Here is a 16,838-nt window from a genome sequence, read left to right on the forward strand (position 1 = left end):
TAGTAAATTTTATGAGGCTAGATTTAAATTGTGTCTTCCTAACTCCAGGGTAGCACTCTGTCTCTGTGCCATATAGTAGTTTAAAAAAAGTATTATTTAATTTGTACATTATGCCTGTTAGTATAATTGTGCATATTTATATTTCATAATTTTCATTCCAAAACACTATTTGTAAGGCTCTATTGTAGGCATCCTAGGGGATATGAAGAAGAAAACAGTGTTTGGTGGTTTCTATTTTTCCTTATGTGTCTGTACGCACATTACTGGATTACTAGGTCAAACCAAGAATTGTTTTTGTAAGATCCCTAAGGTAAGGGATTATTATATTATTATTATTATAATTGCATTATTAAATAAAGTTTTATTGTATTTAAAAATTAAAAAAATTCTTATCTCTTAGGATCCTACAGGAACAGGCCCTTCAGATATGCTTCGCCCATCCTTGCCCTTCATCTATTCAACTTCATAATGCTTCTTTCTTAAGGGCCCCAGAGGAATCATCTCCAGTCAGAGTGCTTTAAATTCCTGGCTCTCTATTTGTAGAACTGAGTCCTGCTTCTTTCTGAACTCTCTGGACCCTGCCTCCCCAATCTCCACATTCCCCCCAAGTTTTAGGTGTCTCTTTGGTTTGCCTTCTCCAGTTCTAGAAGATTTGGGCTGTTCTCATTTATGATTTCTTAAAATATAGCCTAAGCATTTGGGGGGGGGGGGGTGGAGGGCACGAGGAGATCGTGATTTTCAGAAAGTCTAGTGATTTCTTAGATTCTTTCCTTGACCTGTTTTCTTCCCTTTTCCCCCCTCTCCCCATTAGATGTCATATGTTTTTTTTCCTGTCTTTTTTTTTTTCATAGTTTTCTGATTTTGTTTTAATATTTGATTTGTTTAGTCTGTTTTAATTTTTGTAGTAAGTTGCTTGAGTAAGAGTAATCATGTTCTGTTTTAAACTCTTTATTTTCTTTTAAAAGTTCTTTTCTCCAGATATTTTATTTTATTATTATTATCTTTTAAATCTCTTTTTTCTTCCAGTTATTCATCTAGTTTTTGTGGAATGTCTTTTTTTTTTTTTTTTTTTTTGGTGCTTGCAGTTAAGTACTACTCTAGGTAGGTTGGATTTTTGGTTATCTCTGGATCTGTTATATTTCTTTACAATGCTCTATATTTTCTTGTGTTTATTAATCTCAGTAGTTTCAGTTTAACTGGACTCCTTGTCTTGCTTTGTTTATGAGTGTGATGATCAGCCTTTCTTGGTCTCCACTTGAGTGATCTGTGTTCTTGTGCTTTTCCCCTCCAACCCCCTTTCCCTTCCCACTCCCAGTCTTGGGAATCTTTAGGGTCCCTTAATGTCTCAAGACAGAGTTTTAGGATTCTTAGGTGCTAGGATGCCCTAGTTTGAATGCTACTATCCTTGGACTGGTTTCTGTTACTCCTCTTTATTTCCAAGGTACCTGTTGTGGATTTCTAACCATCCTGGGGCTTTCTTGTGGCAACCCTTCATCTTTGCTTCCTCTGAATACAGATCCTTATCAGCTTCATCTGTTTCTGGCTGGTTTCCATTTACTCAGAGGAGGCTTCTGTCTTGTTTGGCTATGCTGGCATTGGCTTTGTTGGCAGGGCCTTCTTCCTATTGCCTTTGGGCTTCTGGTTTACTTACATTTCTTCAGTTTTTTAGGTAAAGAATCACTTATTCTAGTTTCTTATTAGATTTCTTGGTTTATTATTTGATCTAATGTTATTTTTAGGTTTTTACTGAAGTGCATGTATAAAAATCTTTAATCAGGCAGATATAATTGTCCAGGAGTCCTCTACTACCTGTTTCCTAGTATAGTTTACATATTGATCTTAAAAGCCCCCCATTAAAGATTCAACATTTTTAATTTTAGTTTGGCTTTTCCATGGATCTTTCGAGTTATGGAATTTGTAAGGATCTCTTATGTATTGTTGATCTCATAGTGGGGAGGATCAGAGTTGTAGGATATTTATTTCCAACACAGTTTCAATATTAATGGCCAATTGTTCAGGTACTTCTTGGAAATCAGTTTTCAGTGAGGTGTTTTTCTTTTATTTTTTCCCCCATCAGGTAGGTAGTCATTAAGTTAACACTTACTTTGTATAAACATTGTACTGGACTTGGATGGAGAAACATAGTTTACTGGAGTCATTTACTCTCAGGATTGAAAAGATCCTCATTGATCATTGAATCGAATCCTAACTTTAAATATAAATCCCTTTTACAAAGGAATACCTAATGGATAGAAGATGATTGAGCCTTTCCTTAGTGATCCTCAAGAGGCATAGGACTACTTTTTCAAAGCAGACCATGATCAGATGTTTTTCTAAGCACAATGTGAAATTCTTTAAATTATAGATATTCTTAATTTGTGTTTAAAATATATTCTGACTTTTACATTTTCAGTTAATTTCTATTTCTATTTCTATAACACACACCCTTATTTATGTCTGCTTTCTCTTCATTCACCTAGCCACTGCCCTAGTCTAAACCCTTGCCATTTGTTGCCTGAATTATTACCATATCCTCTTTAATTTATCTTTGTCTCATCTCTCCTCACTCCACTCCAATCTCCACACAGCCTCCATCAATGGGAGCAACCTTTCAGATCCTCCTTGTTCTAGGTTGTCTAGAGCACAGCTAGGTGCTAGAAATCTTCATGGAATAAGTACTCTATTTTGAACTTTTCCCTCAAACTTCCTGTCAGTGTGCCTTTCCTAGTTATCCTTTATTTCTGTTCAGTAATAACCCTCTCTTCTTATTCTTGTGGGAGGAGATCCGGAATGCCCCTTCCACTCATACTCAGGCCTTTTCTCCCCAATTTTGGAGCTAAAATGGCTATTCATACCAATTAAATGATGAAGGTGTAATCCTCTGGCAAGATAAAGGCATTTTCATCCACTTTGCCACTAAGTCCTGAAGTGTTTTGAACCATACCGTTTGCTGTGTTGCTGTCTCCTGGTTCTCCCTCCCCACAATCCCCCCCCCCCCCCCCAAACATCTGGGCCCTGTTGTTTACCTTGCTGCTTTACTCTAAAAACTTTTGGGCCCTGCCTTTTACTCTGAGATAGTACTGTCATTCATTCATTCATTCATTCATTTATTTATTTAGCTATTTATTTATTTATTTATTTATAGCATACATTGCTTTATGGATCATATTGGGGAAGAATAATCAGAGCAAAAGGGAAAAAAACACAGGAGAGATTAAAAAAAAAAAACAGAAAAAAGAAGTGAATCTAACATGTGTTGATTTACATTTAGTCACCTTAGTTCTTTTTCTGGATGCAGATGGCATTTTCTGTCCAAAGTCTTATTTGGGATTGCTTTGGAACACTGAACCACTGAGAAGAACTAAGCCATTCATAACTGATCATTGCACATTCCTGCTGCTATTATGTACAACATATTCCTGGTTCTGCTTGTTTTGTTTAGTATCGGTTTATGTAAATCTTTCCAGGCCTTTCTAAAATCGGCTTGATAATAATTTTTTATAAAACAATAATATTCCATTATCTTTACATACTACAATTTGTTTATCCATTCCCTACTTGATGGGCATCTTCTGATTTTCCAATTCTTTGCGATCACAAAAGCTGCTACAATATGTGGCTCCTTTACCTTCCTTTATGATTTTCTTGGGATACAGACCCAGTAACAGCACTGCTGGGTCAAAGGGTATGTACAATTTGATAGCCCTTTGAACATAGTTTCAGATTGCTCTCCAGAATGGTTTCCATTCTGGAGAGCAATCTGAAACTATGCTTTGCCTCTTGTAAGTGCTTTGTAATGCTTTTTCATTCATTTAGCCACCAAAGTGATTTTCTGAAAGCCAGAAAGTAGTTAATGAAAACTTCAGCTTATTTTTTTTTTAAGGAGTCTAGCATCTGTTTAATTGAATTTTAAATTGTACAGTTGATTATACATATAAACATTTACTTCTGCTGTTTAAGTATAATATTTGTTGATACTCCTTTTTTTCAGGTATATTTGCATATCTGAACTACCATGTTCCACGGACAAGGAGAGAAATCTTAGAGACTCTCATCAAGGGACTTCAGAGACTGGAATATAGAGGATATGATTCTGCTGGTATTTAATATTTTCTTTTTAGCATTTTATAAAATGTGCTTAAAATATAAACTTTGAATCAGGTAAAGTGATATGTTTGCAATCATTAGTTTATAATTGAGGAATTTTTTTTTTGTACAGTGCTGAGAAGAATTTATTTACAGAATTTTAATAGTTATAAAAATTGTGCAAAATTAATCTTTTAAGAGATATTTGTGTAGTTTTAATTTTACTATAAAATAATTGCAACTAAAAACAAAACAAATTTTAGTTGTACAGGAATTTATTTTCCTATTTTTTTCCCTTCAAATCTAATGTGTTATGTAAGCCTTTTTTTTTTCTTTTTCCTTTTTTTTTTTTTTTTTGGTTGTTGATTATTTAGGAGTGGGAGTTGATGGAGGCAATGACAAAGACTGGGAAGCCAATGCCTGCAAAATCCAGCTTATTAAGAAGAAAGGGAAAGTTAAGGCACTGGATGAAGAAGTTAACAGTAATGTACTAAGTTTCATTCTGCACTCCCTCAAACTACTTTTCATGTTTACCTGAAATTTTTATCAGCTTTTCTGTTAATAAGAGGGAGCAATTTATTAAAGATATAGAAAAGCTAGGAAGTTTTTCCTTACAATAAGCATAATAATTGTTGAAGCTATGCAAAAACAAACCAGGCCATCTCAAGAGGGTAATGGGTTCCCTCTCTTTGGTGGTCATCTAATAGAAGTTGACTATCCAATGAGGATATTATAGAGGCAAATTTCAGTCAGATATGTGCTGGACTAGCTAATCTCTGAGGTTCTTTCCAGTTATATTTTTGTGATTCTAAGTGTAGGTAAATAATTAGAGTTCAAGTTAGAAAAGTTAACCTTAGAATTTGTCTAAACCATTAAAGATTTTGAGCAAGTTACTGGAAATAACATTTATGTTTCAGAGAGATAGCAGCAAGTATGTAGGATTGATTAAAGATTATATTAAGTAATATGAAATAAAACTAGAAAAACAGGCAAAGAAATCTCATAGGAGGATGAAATAATAGTCTCAGTGAGAGTTAATGGGATTAGGATAGTGACAATGTGAATGCAAAAGAAGGAAGAGAATAGAAGAGAAATCATACAGAAAGAGTGAAAGATTTGGTGACTGAGAAGACTCAAAGATTTTGTTGGAGCTACCTGACTTCTAGGGTGTCTTCTGTCTTCACATAGTTTGTTAGAACTGAGATATTTGGGAAAAGATTTGGCATTAACAAAGTATGGAGGAATATAAAGTTTGGGTTGGATTAAGTGGGTCATTTAATCGATAAGCTAGGCATTGGGGACATGAATCTAGTGAAGAAACAGTTCTTGAAAGGGAAACAAGAAACATTTTCATGTCTAAAAATGTGTGTGTGTGTGTGTGTGTGTGTGTATTTAGGTGTTTATGTATATACAGAATGAATATAGAGAGAATAAAGTATAAATTAGTTATTTAAATACGTAGTAGTTTGAGAGGGGAGGGCAAAGCTTCTGGAAATGCTTCATTTAGAAGATGGTACATGAGTTGCATTTTGAAGAAAGAGAAATGCTCTGAGAGGAGGAGTTCATTACAGGCATATGGAATAGCTAGTACAAAGGCACAGGGATGGGAGATGGAGTATCGTATATGAGGAAATGTTTTAAGGAATATTTCATATATAAAGAACAATATGTAAGAAGGCATATAAGGAACTATTTATAAAAAGGCCAAGTTGACTATTGGAAGGAGGGGTATGTCCAGTGAGGCTAGAAAGAGAAGTTGGGGCCAGATCATGGAGGACTTTTAAAGCCTAACAAGAGTTTACATTTCAGACTGCATAGTAGGAAGCCATTGGTGTTTGAGTATGAGAAGTATCATAGTCAGATTTGTGCTTCAGGAAAATTCCTTTGGCAGCAGTGAGAGAAATAGACCTGGGCAGGTAGAGATGTGGGGAGAGATGTGAGATAGGAAGACCAATTAGGAGTAGTAATTGTGTAAGTAGAAAGAAGGAATTTTCTGGGTACAAATAGTTTAATAACTTTTTGGACCCATTTAACAATTGCTTTTCGGGGGCAGCTAGGTGGCGCAGTGGATAGAGCACCAGCCCTGAATTCAGGAGGACCTGAGTTCAAATCTGATCTCAGACACTTAACACTCCTAGCTGTATGACCCTGGGCAAGTCACTTAACCCCAGCCTCAAAAAAACCAAAAACAAACAAACAAACAAAAAATCCAATTGCTTTTTAAAGTGATTAAATAAGTTCACTGCACTCAATCAGTGCCTCAATGAACTTGTTTCCCTTCAGCTCCTCTAGCAATTGTTCTTTCCTTTTTTTATCATCTTGACCAATCTTATGGGTGTGACTTGGAACCTGAATTGCTTTAACTTGCATTTCTTTTATTTTTTTGTTATTTGGAACTTTTTTTTTTTTTTTTTTAATGACTATAGAAAATTTGGGTTTCATCTCTTCAGAAGTATTCATATCTATTGACCATTTATCAATTGGGGAGATGCATATGATTTAAGTATTTTTGAATGAGATATTTTGTTCAAGATATTCTTGTTCATTACACTTGAATAATATTTTAGTACTTGTGTTTATTATTTTTTGACAGGTTTCATATTGCATGATTTAAGATTACAATTTTCCGTTTTTGTTTTTTTTTTTTTTTTTTTCCAGAACAACAGGATATGGACTTGGATCTAGAATTTGATGTCCATCTTGGAATAGCTCATACTCGTTGGGCCACCCATGGGGAGCCTAATCCAGTTAATAGTCATCCACAGCGCTCTGATAAAAATAATGGTATGAACAGATTCAGATACAATAGGACAAATGTTAGAAGGCAATATGTGAAACATAGGTTTTTTTTTTTTTGGTTTGTTTGTTGGTTTTTTTTTTTTTTTTTTTGGTATGGTGCTAAGACATTCAAATTCTGTTTAGAAATTATATTTCAGAGAATATTGAATTGGCTTAGAATTATGTTGTCATACCAAGTTTTTTTATTTTAAAAGTTCATTCTTTATAATTGGATCTATTTATCATATTCCAAAAGTCTTAGTGTAGTTTTAAGCTCTAATTGCTTCAGAAGTACCAACTTATAAAATTAAGATTTGAAAGGTTAATTATTCAAATTAAAAATATTAACATTTCTTATAAAAATTGAACATAACTACCATCTTTATTATACATTTTCCTAGTAGATTTTTGAACTTTGTAAAAACTTGGATAGGTGGTGATGCTTAGTGACTAAAAAGATAATAAATGCTGGCCTGGATATCATCCAAGAACAAGGTTTTGATTCAAGGAAGGCAGTTTTGATCAGACTCTTTAAGAAAAAACCTAGTGAAGATAGATCAGATAACTGAAATAGTCAAGCAGGAGGACCTCAGACCTCTTACCAATCCATACTCTAAGAAAGTATTTATTATGCATGAATAGTTACAAGCCTGTGAGACGGTGCCCTGTCTTACTGAAAAATGGTTTTATTTAATAGATATAACCCTTAAAGTTCTGGGACATTGAAGATTTGCCATTGACTATTTTCTTCAAAAAAAGAAAGGCCCCCCTCCCCCCGAATGAAGTAATTTTATTGGTGTAGCAGACATTAACTTATGGAAAATCTTTTATATTGCTTGATTTGTGAGGCTTTTCTATATGCCATATGGGGCAATTGTGATGATTAACTGAAAAATTGCTTATCAGAAAAGGTCAACTTGTCAAGAATATTAGAATTTTCAGTTTTTTACTTCATTGGTTGACAGGAGTCTGACAACATAGTAATCTTCTTGTCCCATTTGAATATAACATCATAAGCATGCTTATGAAGTTATACTGTTAGAATTCTGTTCATTGTATGTTTATTTCAGTTGACTTTTGGCTCACTGACTTTTGGGACTGTTCAAATTCATTCTGAATTTCATCCATAGTCTCTTGTTAAACAGTTGTCAATTATATTTCTGTAAGGAGCTTACTTATAATGAGAATGCAACTGATTTTTTTTTTTTTTTTTCCTTCAGTATTTGTTATCTTTAGTGGGGATACTAGATTGACACAAGGGATAGAATACAGGCCCTGGAGTCAGGAATTTATATACGGCCTCAGACACTTAACACTCAGTAGCTGTGTGTCCCTGGACAAGTCACTTAACCTCAGTTGCCTTGGTGGGGGGGGGGGTATTTGCCATCTTTAGTCAAAGGGACTGAAACAAAAATAGAAATAAGTATTTATTATTCATAATCCACAAAACTCAATAAGTATGAAAAATTTTAATTAACACTTCAGATTTTTTTTCTTTTTGAAGGAATATGTATAAACATTCAGATGCAAGCATTTTTATTTCTGAAGTTACCAAAACTGAAAACTGTACAAAGACTTTTAAGAAATCCCATTACTGAGACATATTCTCCCCACCTTCAAAAACATTTTAAAATATATTATGATTATGTATTTTTTCTAAAGTAGTTTTTTTTATTTTTGCTTCACTTTGGAATGTATATTAACCGATGTTATATACTTCTTTCCTTTTTTAAACTAACAAAAATATTTTGGATTTGTTTTGGGGAGAATTTTGTGGTTATATGTAAAGGCACTTTTTCTGATGTTCTAAAATCATTGCGTAAGATGAATTAATTGAACCATGATAATCTTATCTGTGCTGTCACTTCACTTCCCAGTTCTATTCTACAAATGGATCATTTGGCAAACATGCAAAATATAAGTCTAAATCAGATTGCCTTATTTTTTAAAAAAATGTTTTATAGGTGAATAACATCATCCTTGGAAATGAAGAATTTTAAATGTTTTCGTTTCAAAGATCTTTTCTGTATACATTGTAATTGCAGAAATAAGAATAAAGATAGTGTATAAATAAGCTGAAAAACAAGATGTTCTACATATAAGCAATAATCTGTTTATAAAACTTTTGTTTGAATTGTTATATGCTTGGGTTCATTAGGATGTCATCTACTATGTATTGTCAATATATCTTTTTCTTTTTTTTAAAGAATTTATTGTAATTCACAATGGGATCATCACCAACTACAAAGATTTGCGAAAGTTTCTGGTAAGCAAAAAGACCTAAATAAGTCCTCAGATCTCCAATTATATAAGAGTACATATGTGATATAAAGAAAAGTGAGAAGTTGTATATTAGACTAGGTGGTAGGTTGCCTATCATTGAGAACTGGTCTGGATAAATTTGGAAAGGTATCAGAAGGATGGTTTCTTAATGAGATGTATTTATTTATTTGAAAAAAATTCTTAAAGTAATAGCCTTTTATCTTCAAAATATGTGCAAAGGTAGTTTTTAACATTTATCTTTGCAAAATCTTGTGTTCCAAATTTTTCTCCCTCCTTCCCCCCTTCTAGAGAGCAACTAACCCAGTACATGTTAAGCATGTACAATTCTTCTATATGTATTTCCATACATAGGCTGAACCAGAAAAATCAGATCAAAAAGGAAAAAAAAAAAAATTGAGGGGGGGAAAAAAAACAACAAGCAAACAAACAAAAAAGTGAAAATACTATGTTGTGATCCACATTTAGTCCCCACAGTCCTCTTTTTGGGTGCAGATGGCTCTCTCTATCACAAGTCTATTGGAAATGGATCACCTCATTATTGAAAAGAGCCATGCCCAAGATGAATTTTTTGAGCTTAGATACTCTGTAATAAGGCACCTTTGTCACCTTTGTTGGTTCCACGTTTCTGAAACCACCTTAAAATATTTCATATATTATCTAGGAGTAGCACAGTGAATCAAGTATATTGTAGATCACTGTGATTTGATATTTTTAAATAAAGGGAAAACAAATTTCTATTTCTTGTTTGTTATAGAAATAACATTTATCTGTTTTGTAAAGTAACCAAAGCACAACTCAGAAAATATGTAAACTGCTTTATCTTCTATTTTTTTCTAATATTATTCAAAAAAGAAACTTATAGAATATTATTTCTCAGTTACTAGTTTATGGACTGATAATAGTAGCATATTTTTTCCTGACAACTTTTATTCCCCAAGTTCCTTATTTAAGTCAGTTAACTTAAAAAAAAAAAAAAAAGGACAACTTCTCCTTATGTCCTGCCTCCACCTCCTTCTTTCTGTCTTCCAGCTCCCAAAATATAGTATGGATTAAGAAACATTCTTTTTAAATATCTTCTGATCAGTATAACTTCAGGAAAATCTCTTTTACCTTATGATGTTCTATATAATGATGATCTTAAGAGGACCCTCAAAGCACTGCACAACTTTGAAAGACTTCCAAGTCATCAAGGAAATATAAATATAGATTATGTTCAATATAGGTTAAAGTAGATAGCTACTTTAACACTGTTAGAAACATCTAGGTGCATAGTGAGTAGAGTGCTAAACTTGGAAACAGGGAGACCTAAGTTCAGATTCAGCCATAAATGCGTACCAGTTTTTTAACTCTAGACTCTAGAACCTTAGACAATTTCTGTCTGTTCAGTATTTCCATTAATAAAATTGGGATAATAATAGCATCTGCTTCCAAGGATAATTTTGAGAATCAAATGAGATAATGTAAAATTCTTTCAAGACCTCAAATTACTATATAAATTCTAACTTTTGTTATCTCGTTAAGTAGAATTTATTATAGTATAGTTGTTGAAACTTGATAATCTAGAACTATGTGTATGTAAAAATTTGAGAAAAATTTCCGTCTAAAATATTAATCAGACTACTTTAGATACTGATAATAATGTGGAATTAGTATGTGTATTCATTTTCATTAATCTGTAGAATAAGATGATAGATATCAGAAAAAATGTTAGGAGGAAACTTGATGAAATTTTGGAAAATATAGAGAAAAATTTAGAAATGGAACATTGTGTCTTAAGTATTTTTTTCTCTTAACAGGAAAGCAAAGGTTATGATTTTGAATCTGAAACAGATACAGAGTCAATTGCTAAACTTGTTAAATACATGTATGACAACCGAGAAAGTGATGATATCAGTTTCACAACACTGGTGGAGAGAGTAATCCAGCAACTGGTATTTAAAATAATATTAAATTTTAAAAAGAATATTTTGTCAGAACTTACTGTAATGGAAACATTGGTGATATAAAAGTTCTGCTTTTTAAAATTTGTGTTAAAAAGAAATGATTTTTTCCTTGTGTATTTTCTGCTTTTCTTGTATTTTATATGTAATACCCATAACATACAAATGACACTATAGAACCATAGAAGCTTAGAGTTGGAAGGAACATTGGAAGTTATCTAATTCAACTCCTGGCTGAAATATGAGTCCTTCCTAAAATATCCCTGATAAGTGATTAGTTCTTCTTGAAAACTACTTGCATTGGGAATTTAACTCCCCCAAAGCAGTCCATTCCATTTTGGGGTGAAGTTCATTGTTAGTTCTTTCTTATGTTGAAGTGGAATTTACCTTGTAACCCATTGATTTTTGTTTTCCCTTGGGAAACTATGCCGAATTTACATGACCTTTTAAATATTTGAAGTCAGTGATCACATACTTTTACAAAGTTACTTCCTTATTTCAGGTCTTCATCACTTTTACCTAGATCACTGCACTGGCCTTCTAAATTGAACTCCTTGTCTTAAGCCTCCCCACTTCATCCTCCATTTAGTTACCAAAATGATTTTCCTAAAGTCTTCTTCTGTACATGTCATCTCCCCAATGCATAAATTTGGATGGTTCCCAATTTCTTTCTAATCTTTTAACACATTAATCTCTTATATGTGCTCTTGCATACAACCATACTATTCTACTTGCTGTTCTTTCCCAAGGTGCTCCATTTCCTTCTTCTATTCCTTTGTCCTGGCTGATCCCAAAGCCTAGAGTGCTCTTGTCATCACTTAACATCCTTAACTTCCTTTAAGATTCATCTCAAGTTCCATCTCCTATAGAAGGCCATTTCAAGGGCTTCCATCTCCTAAGGCCTTCTCCAAAGTTAACATTCTTTTTTTACTCTACATTTACCTTACAACCTACCTAGCTAATGCTGTCTCCCCTTTTAGGGTGTAAACTCCTTGAGAACAGTAATGAATTTGTTTTTATTTTGTATTCCCAATACTTGTGCAGTGTTTGGCACCTAGAAAAAACATTCAATAAATGCTTATTGCTTGATTGATAGTTTGAAATTCAGTATAGGATTACAGAAAATATGGTGAGCAAACTTTTTTTTTTTTTTTTTTAGGAAGGTGCCTTTGCACTTGTGTTTAAGAGTGTACATTATCCTGGACAAGCAGTAGGTACAAGGTATCTATATATTTGTTATTTAATAATTTTATTAGTTCTTGAAAATTTTAGTTTTGTACCATTATATGATTCCCCTGAATATAAGATTTTTTTTTTAATTTGAGAAAGTAATTTTCATTGTGAGCTACCTTATTTATCATTATCTAAATTTTGATCCCTGATGGCTTTGGAGTCAAAGAAGAGCTTTTACTTTTATATATTTTTAAATGGCTATTTCTAGTTTTTTGCTTCACTTTCATTTGTCAACTTACATATATTTTCCCCCTATTTAGAGAGTCCTTTCTTATGATCAAAAATAGGGCAAAGAGGAAACTATTTCAGTAAAACTAACTAGCACATTTGAGAATATATTGTATTTTACACCCAGGATCACTTACCTTTATGAGGAAAGACAAGCATGTGCTTTCACCTGTTTTCAAAAATCAGGATGTCCAAAATGCTGAATTTAAAACAGAATTTCACACCAAAAAAAAAAAAAAAAAAAAAGAGAGAGAGACACTGAGCATTTTAGCTGCTCTTTGACAGAGGTAGGATTTTAGTAGGAGAAAATACAGATATCTGTGCTTAGTACAAAAAAAGTTTTGTGGTCTCTTTTCTTTTTTATAGTGTAGATATATAGGAATGCCTCCTTGAGGATGTTGAAAGTTTAGAATTTTTTCATTTAATTATTTAGAATTTGATATGATTCTTTTGTGTTAAAGGAAAGTACTGAAGTTGTTCTGCATATTTAAAAAAAACTTGAAACCTTTTGTGGCTGATATGCATTCTTTTTTTTTTTTTTTTTTTGACTTAAACAAATTTCAGTCTATTTATTTTGTATTAAACACAGAATTAGCATAAAAGCATATTTTTACCTCTCAAAAAGTTTACTGAGAATCTCTTTCAAAAAAGGCAATAGACCAGAAAAGTATAGCATATGCTACAATACTGTTAGTTATTGATTATCACTTACATACTGCAGCATAAATATCAAGTATTCATGACCTCCACAGGCCATGAATAGTACAGGTAGAAGCAGAAGAATTGACACTAATTTTCCTAATTAACATCACGTGTAATCTGGGGAAAAAATGTCATTGCTACACAACTAAGGGGGAGGAGTGCTGGTAAGCAAGTGCTCCTTTTAGAAATTTTAACCCAATAGCTTGATATGCATTCTTTAATGAATTTTATCTATGCCAAATTATTTAAAAAATGATAGCTCTTGTTAAGGCATACTTTCTGTGAAGCATATAATTATTCCATTATTTTTGTAGACCTAGATTTCCTTATTGGATTTTCCTAAAACAAATGAAAATGGTGAATATGTAATTCGTCAAAAAGTTCATCATTAAAATTGAGGAATAGTTTAGATCATGGCTAAATTGTATTTATTTAGCTAGAAATAGTACTTATCACTGCTATTTCAAATTGGCTGATTAGACAGCTCTAAGTTCCTGATAATAGTGGAATCCTTTTTCTGTTCCTAAATTAGATTTCTTTCCAGAGAACTAATAAAACCACATTGTATCCAGTTTATTTTTTTTTTTGAAGTGTTCATTTATTAGTGTTGACATGGACGTGGGAGGAAGAATGACTCTTCCATTAAGTATGTTGAATTCTTAAACTCCAACTCCATAGTTCTATAATACACAAAGTCTTATTCTTAGCACTTTTGTACTTGCAGACGAGGAAGCCCCCTCTTGATTGGAGTACGAAGTGAGCATAAACTCTCCACAGACCATATCCCAATACTGTACAGAACAGGTATGAATTCTTTCTGCAACCAGCTGTTGTGAAGGAAAACTTGTACAACAGTGTAGGAGATGTGGGACTTTTTTTTTTTTTTTTATAAAGAAACATTTCTTTAACTGTATTTGTTATTAATTCTGTTTAGGTAACATTTTGAAAGAACTTTTGTTTTTTTATGATTTTGATGACTAGTAGTTGTTTTTTTCCTGTTGTGTACTCTTTTAGCTAGGGTTCAGATTGGATCAACCCTCACACAATGGGGATCTCAGGGAAAAAGAGGTGGGAAGCGTGCCCTTTGATTGCATGGACAGAGAGGGATCTTGAACCTCTCTTTTGTTGATTTCCCATTAATTCCCTGCTCTTGGAGTGAATGCCCTGGGCCTCTAAATGTGCTCTTACTTTTTTTAGGATGCTTTGTTTTTATCTTTTCTAATTTGCAATTTGCATTTGGCTTGCTTGAATTTGACTTTTAGGTGACTACTTTTAATTTGTTTATTAACAAAATGGAACTACATGAGATTTTAGAAAACTTCTGAAATTACAGTCATAAAGCATTCCATTTTATTTTTCTCTGTTAACATGCATTGGATTTTGTTATTTTAAATAATTTGTTTTAATATAAGCTATGCATTATTTGGAAAAATACATCCTCAGTGGGGTTAATAATATGGCTGTTCTAGAATATATTAGCTTGATTGATAAATATTTTTATTCTGCATGTTAATTTCTTTTTAGATTAATAGCTGATATTTTTGATAGTTTTATTTCTATTTTAGTTTTTTACTATTCACTTAAGTGTCTTTTTTCACATTGTACTTTCAGCTGTACAAACTATGGATCATTCTATTGATGAAATATCCATAAAACAGGAAAAAGGTGCCTTCTTGATATGTGTATATATATATATATATATTTATAGTGTATTTACTTTAATATTAAAATTTGTTATCAAAGAGAAAAGGAAGGGGGACTTAAAAGAACTAAACTGAGAACCACATCGTTAATGTGTAATTATTGCTTTCTTTAAAAAAAAAAAGCAAATCTGTCACAAGGAAAGACATGAAGTAATCTAAAATTTTATATCCAGTTTAGTCCTATAGATAAGTTTCTTTTCTTTTACTTACCTTTTTTAAAAAATAGCACATTGACTTCAATCAATAACTTCATTTAAACTTTTCTTAGAATGCTGATTTACAAGGGCTCTTACAAGAGCCACACAAGTTAACTAGTATGGATGTTATAATTTTTATTTTATAGATGAGGAAACTTATAGAAGCTGACTTAGTGTCCAGTGCTTAGCACAGTTCCTGGTACGTAGAAGATGCTTAACAAGTACTAGTTGACTGATTTATAAATAGTCACATAGCTACTAAATTCTGGAACTAAAACTTGAACCTTGGTCTTCTAAGACTTTTTTTTTTTTTTTTTTTAATTATTTCAATGGCATTTCCTCCCCAAATACATGCAAAGATAGTTTTCAATGTTCACTTTTGCAAAACGTTGTGTTCCTAGTTTTTCTCCCTATCCTCTTCTCCCTCCCCATCCTCTGGCCTTTCCAAGACAACAAAATATAGGTTAAACATATTTCCACATTTGTCATGCTGTGCAAAAAATAAATCAGATCAAAAGGGAAAAAAAACACAAGAAAAGTAAAAAGTAAAAAAAAATATCAAAAAATGAAACCACTGTGCTTTAAAAACCACATTCAGTCTCCATATTTCTCTCTCTGATGTGGATGGCACTTTGTATCACAAGTCTTTTGGAATTGCCTTGAATCACCTTATTGTTGAAAAGAGCCAATTCCATCACAGTTGGTCATTATATAATCTTTATTGTGTACAGTGTTCTCATTTCACTCACATCTGTTCGTGTAAATGTTTTCAGCCTTTTCTGAAACCAGCCTTATAATTTCCTATAGAGCAATAATATTTCATTACATTCATATACTATAACTTATTCAGCCATTCCCCAACTGAGAGGCAACCACTCAATTTATAGTACCTTACTACTACAAAAGGGTTGCTACAAACATTTTTGCACATGTGACTCCTCTAAATCAGTACTTTTTTGTGACAATATCACTTTTGTCTTTTTTTGGCATGGACCTTATAGTTAGTAAAGAGAACTTGAACCTGGAACTTCTAGGTCTGTTAACCAGTTATTCCAGTGGTATAATGTTGTACTATATACTTTTCTAATAGAATTTTTAGAAATAATGAAAAAATATTAGTAAGGCTCAAGAAAATTTGGAAAAAAAGGAATGTATTGTCTTCATTAAATAAATGGGTTAGCAGTGCATTTTGGAGATTCTTTTAAATACTCAAGTACAGTTAGCTTTTTGAAAAAAATTAAAACTTGGAGAGGAAATATAATAAGATGCAGAAAATATTTCTGATTAACAAATCAGGTTATATTTTTCAAAATCTGGTTATTGAGATTAGAAACAGCCTTTGCCTGATTTCTTAAATGCTACCTTCACCTTTGGTAGAAAGACTTTTATTTTCTAAGTAATTGTTAATCTTGGTCTACTTTTTCATATAGCATATATGTATATAGTTTTTGTAAGGAAGTTATGTGACTATGTCCTAATGATGCTGGAAACATTTCCACATTAGTCATGTTATGAAAGAAGGAAAGAACAAAAGGGAAAAATCACAAAAAAAAATCAAAAAACAACAAAAAAGTGAAAATAATGTGCTTTGATCTACATTCAGACTTCATAGTTTTTCTCTGGTTGCAGATATTATTTTCCATCATGAGTTTTTTGGACTTATCTTGGATCATTTATTGCTGAAAAGA

The 16,838-nt window shown here is 32.4% G+C and overlaps 1 protein-coding gene across 8 annotated transcripts in view; it reads left to right on the forward strand.

Annotated features, from left to right (window-relative positions):
• Positions 1-16,838, forward strand: part of GFPT1 (glutamine--fructose-6-phosphate transaminase 1) — a 57,906-nt gene that overhangs the window by 10,832 nt on the left and 30,236 nt on the right. For 4 of the 8 annotated variants that reach the window (XM_074287141.1, XM_074287140.1, XM_074287137.1 and 1 more), the window contains exons 2-9: positions 3,992-4,099; positions 4,461-4,568; positions 6,745-6,870; positions 9,072-9,130; positions 10,944-11,078; positions 12,247-12,308; positions 13,975-14,054; positions 14,862-14,915. In XM_074287141.1, the coding sequence (XP_074143242.1) occupies positions 3,992-4,099; positions 4,461-4,568; positions 6,745-6,870; positions 9,072-9,130; positions 10,944-11,078; positions 12,247-12,308; positions 13,975-14,054; positions 14,862-14,915 (732 nt within the window). Of the gene's footprint in view, positions 1-3,991; positions 4,100-4,460; positions 4,574-6,744; positions 6,871-9,071; positions 9,131-10,943; positions 11,079-12,246; positions 12,309-13,974; positions 14,055-14,861; positions 14,916-16,838 lie in introns of all 8 variants that reach the window. The other 4 variants (XM_074287142.1, XM_074287139.1, XM_074287143.1 and 1 more) reach the window with 3 other exon arrangements.

The sequence above is a fragment of the Sminthopsis crassicaudata genome, chromosome 2 (assembly GCF_048593235.1).
Source record: "Sminthopsis crassicaudata isolate SCR6 chromosome 2, ASM4859323v1, whole genome shotgun sequence".
NCBI lineage: Eukaryota > Metazoa > Chordata > Mammalia > Dasyuromorphia > Dasyuridae > Sminthopsis > Sminthopsis crassicaudata.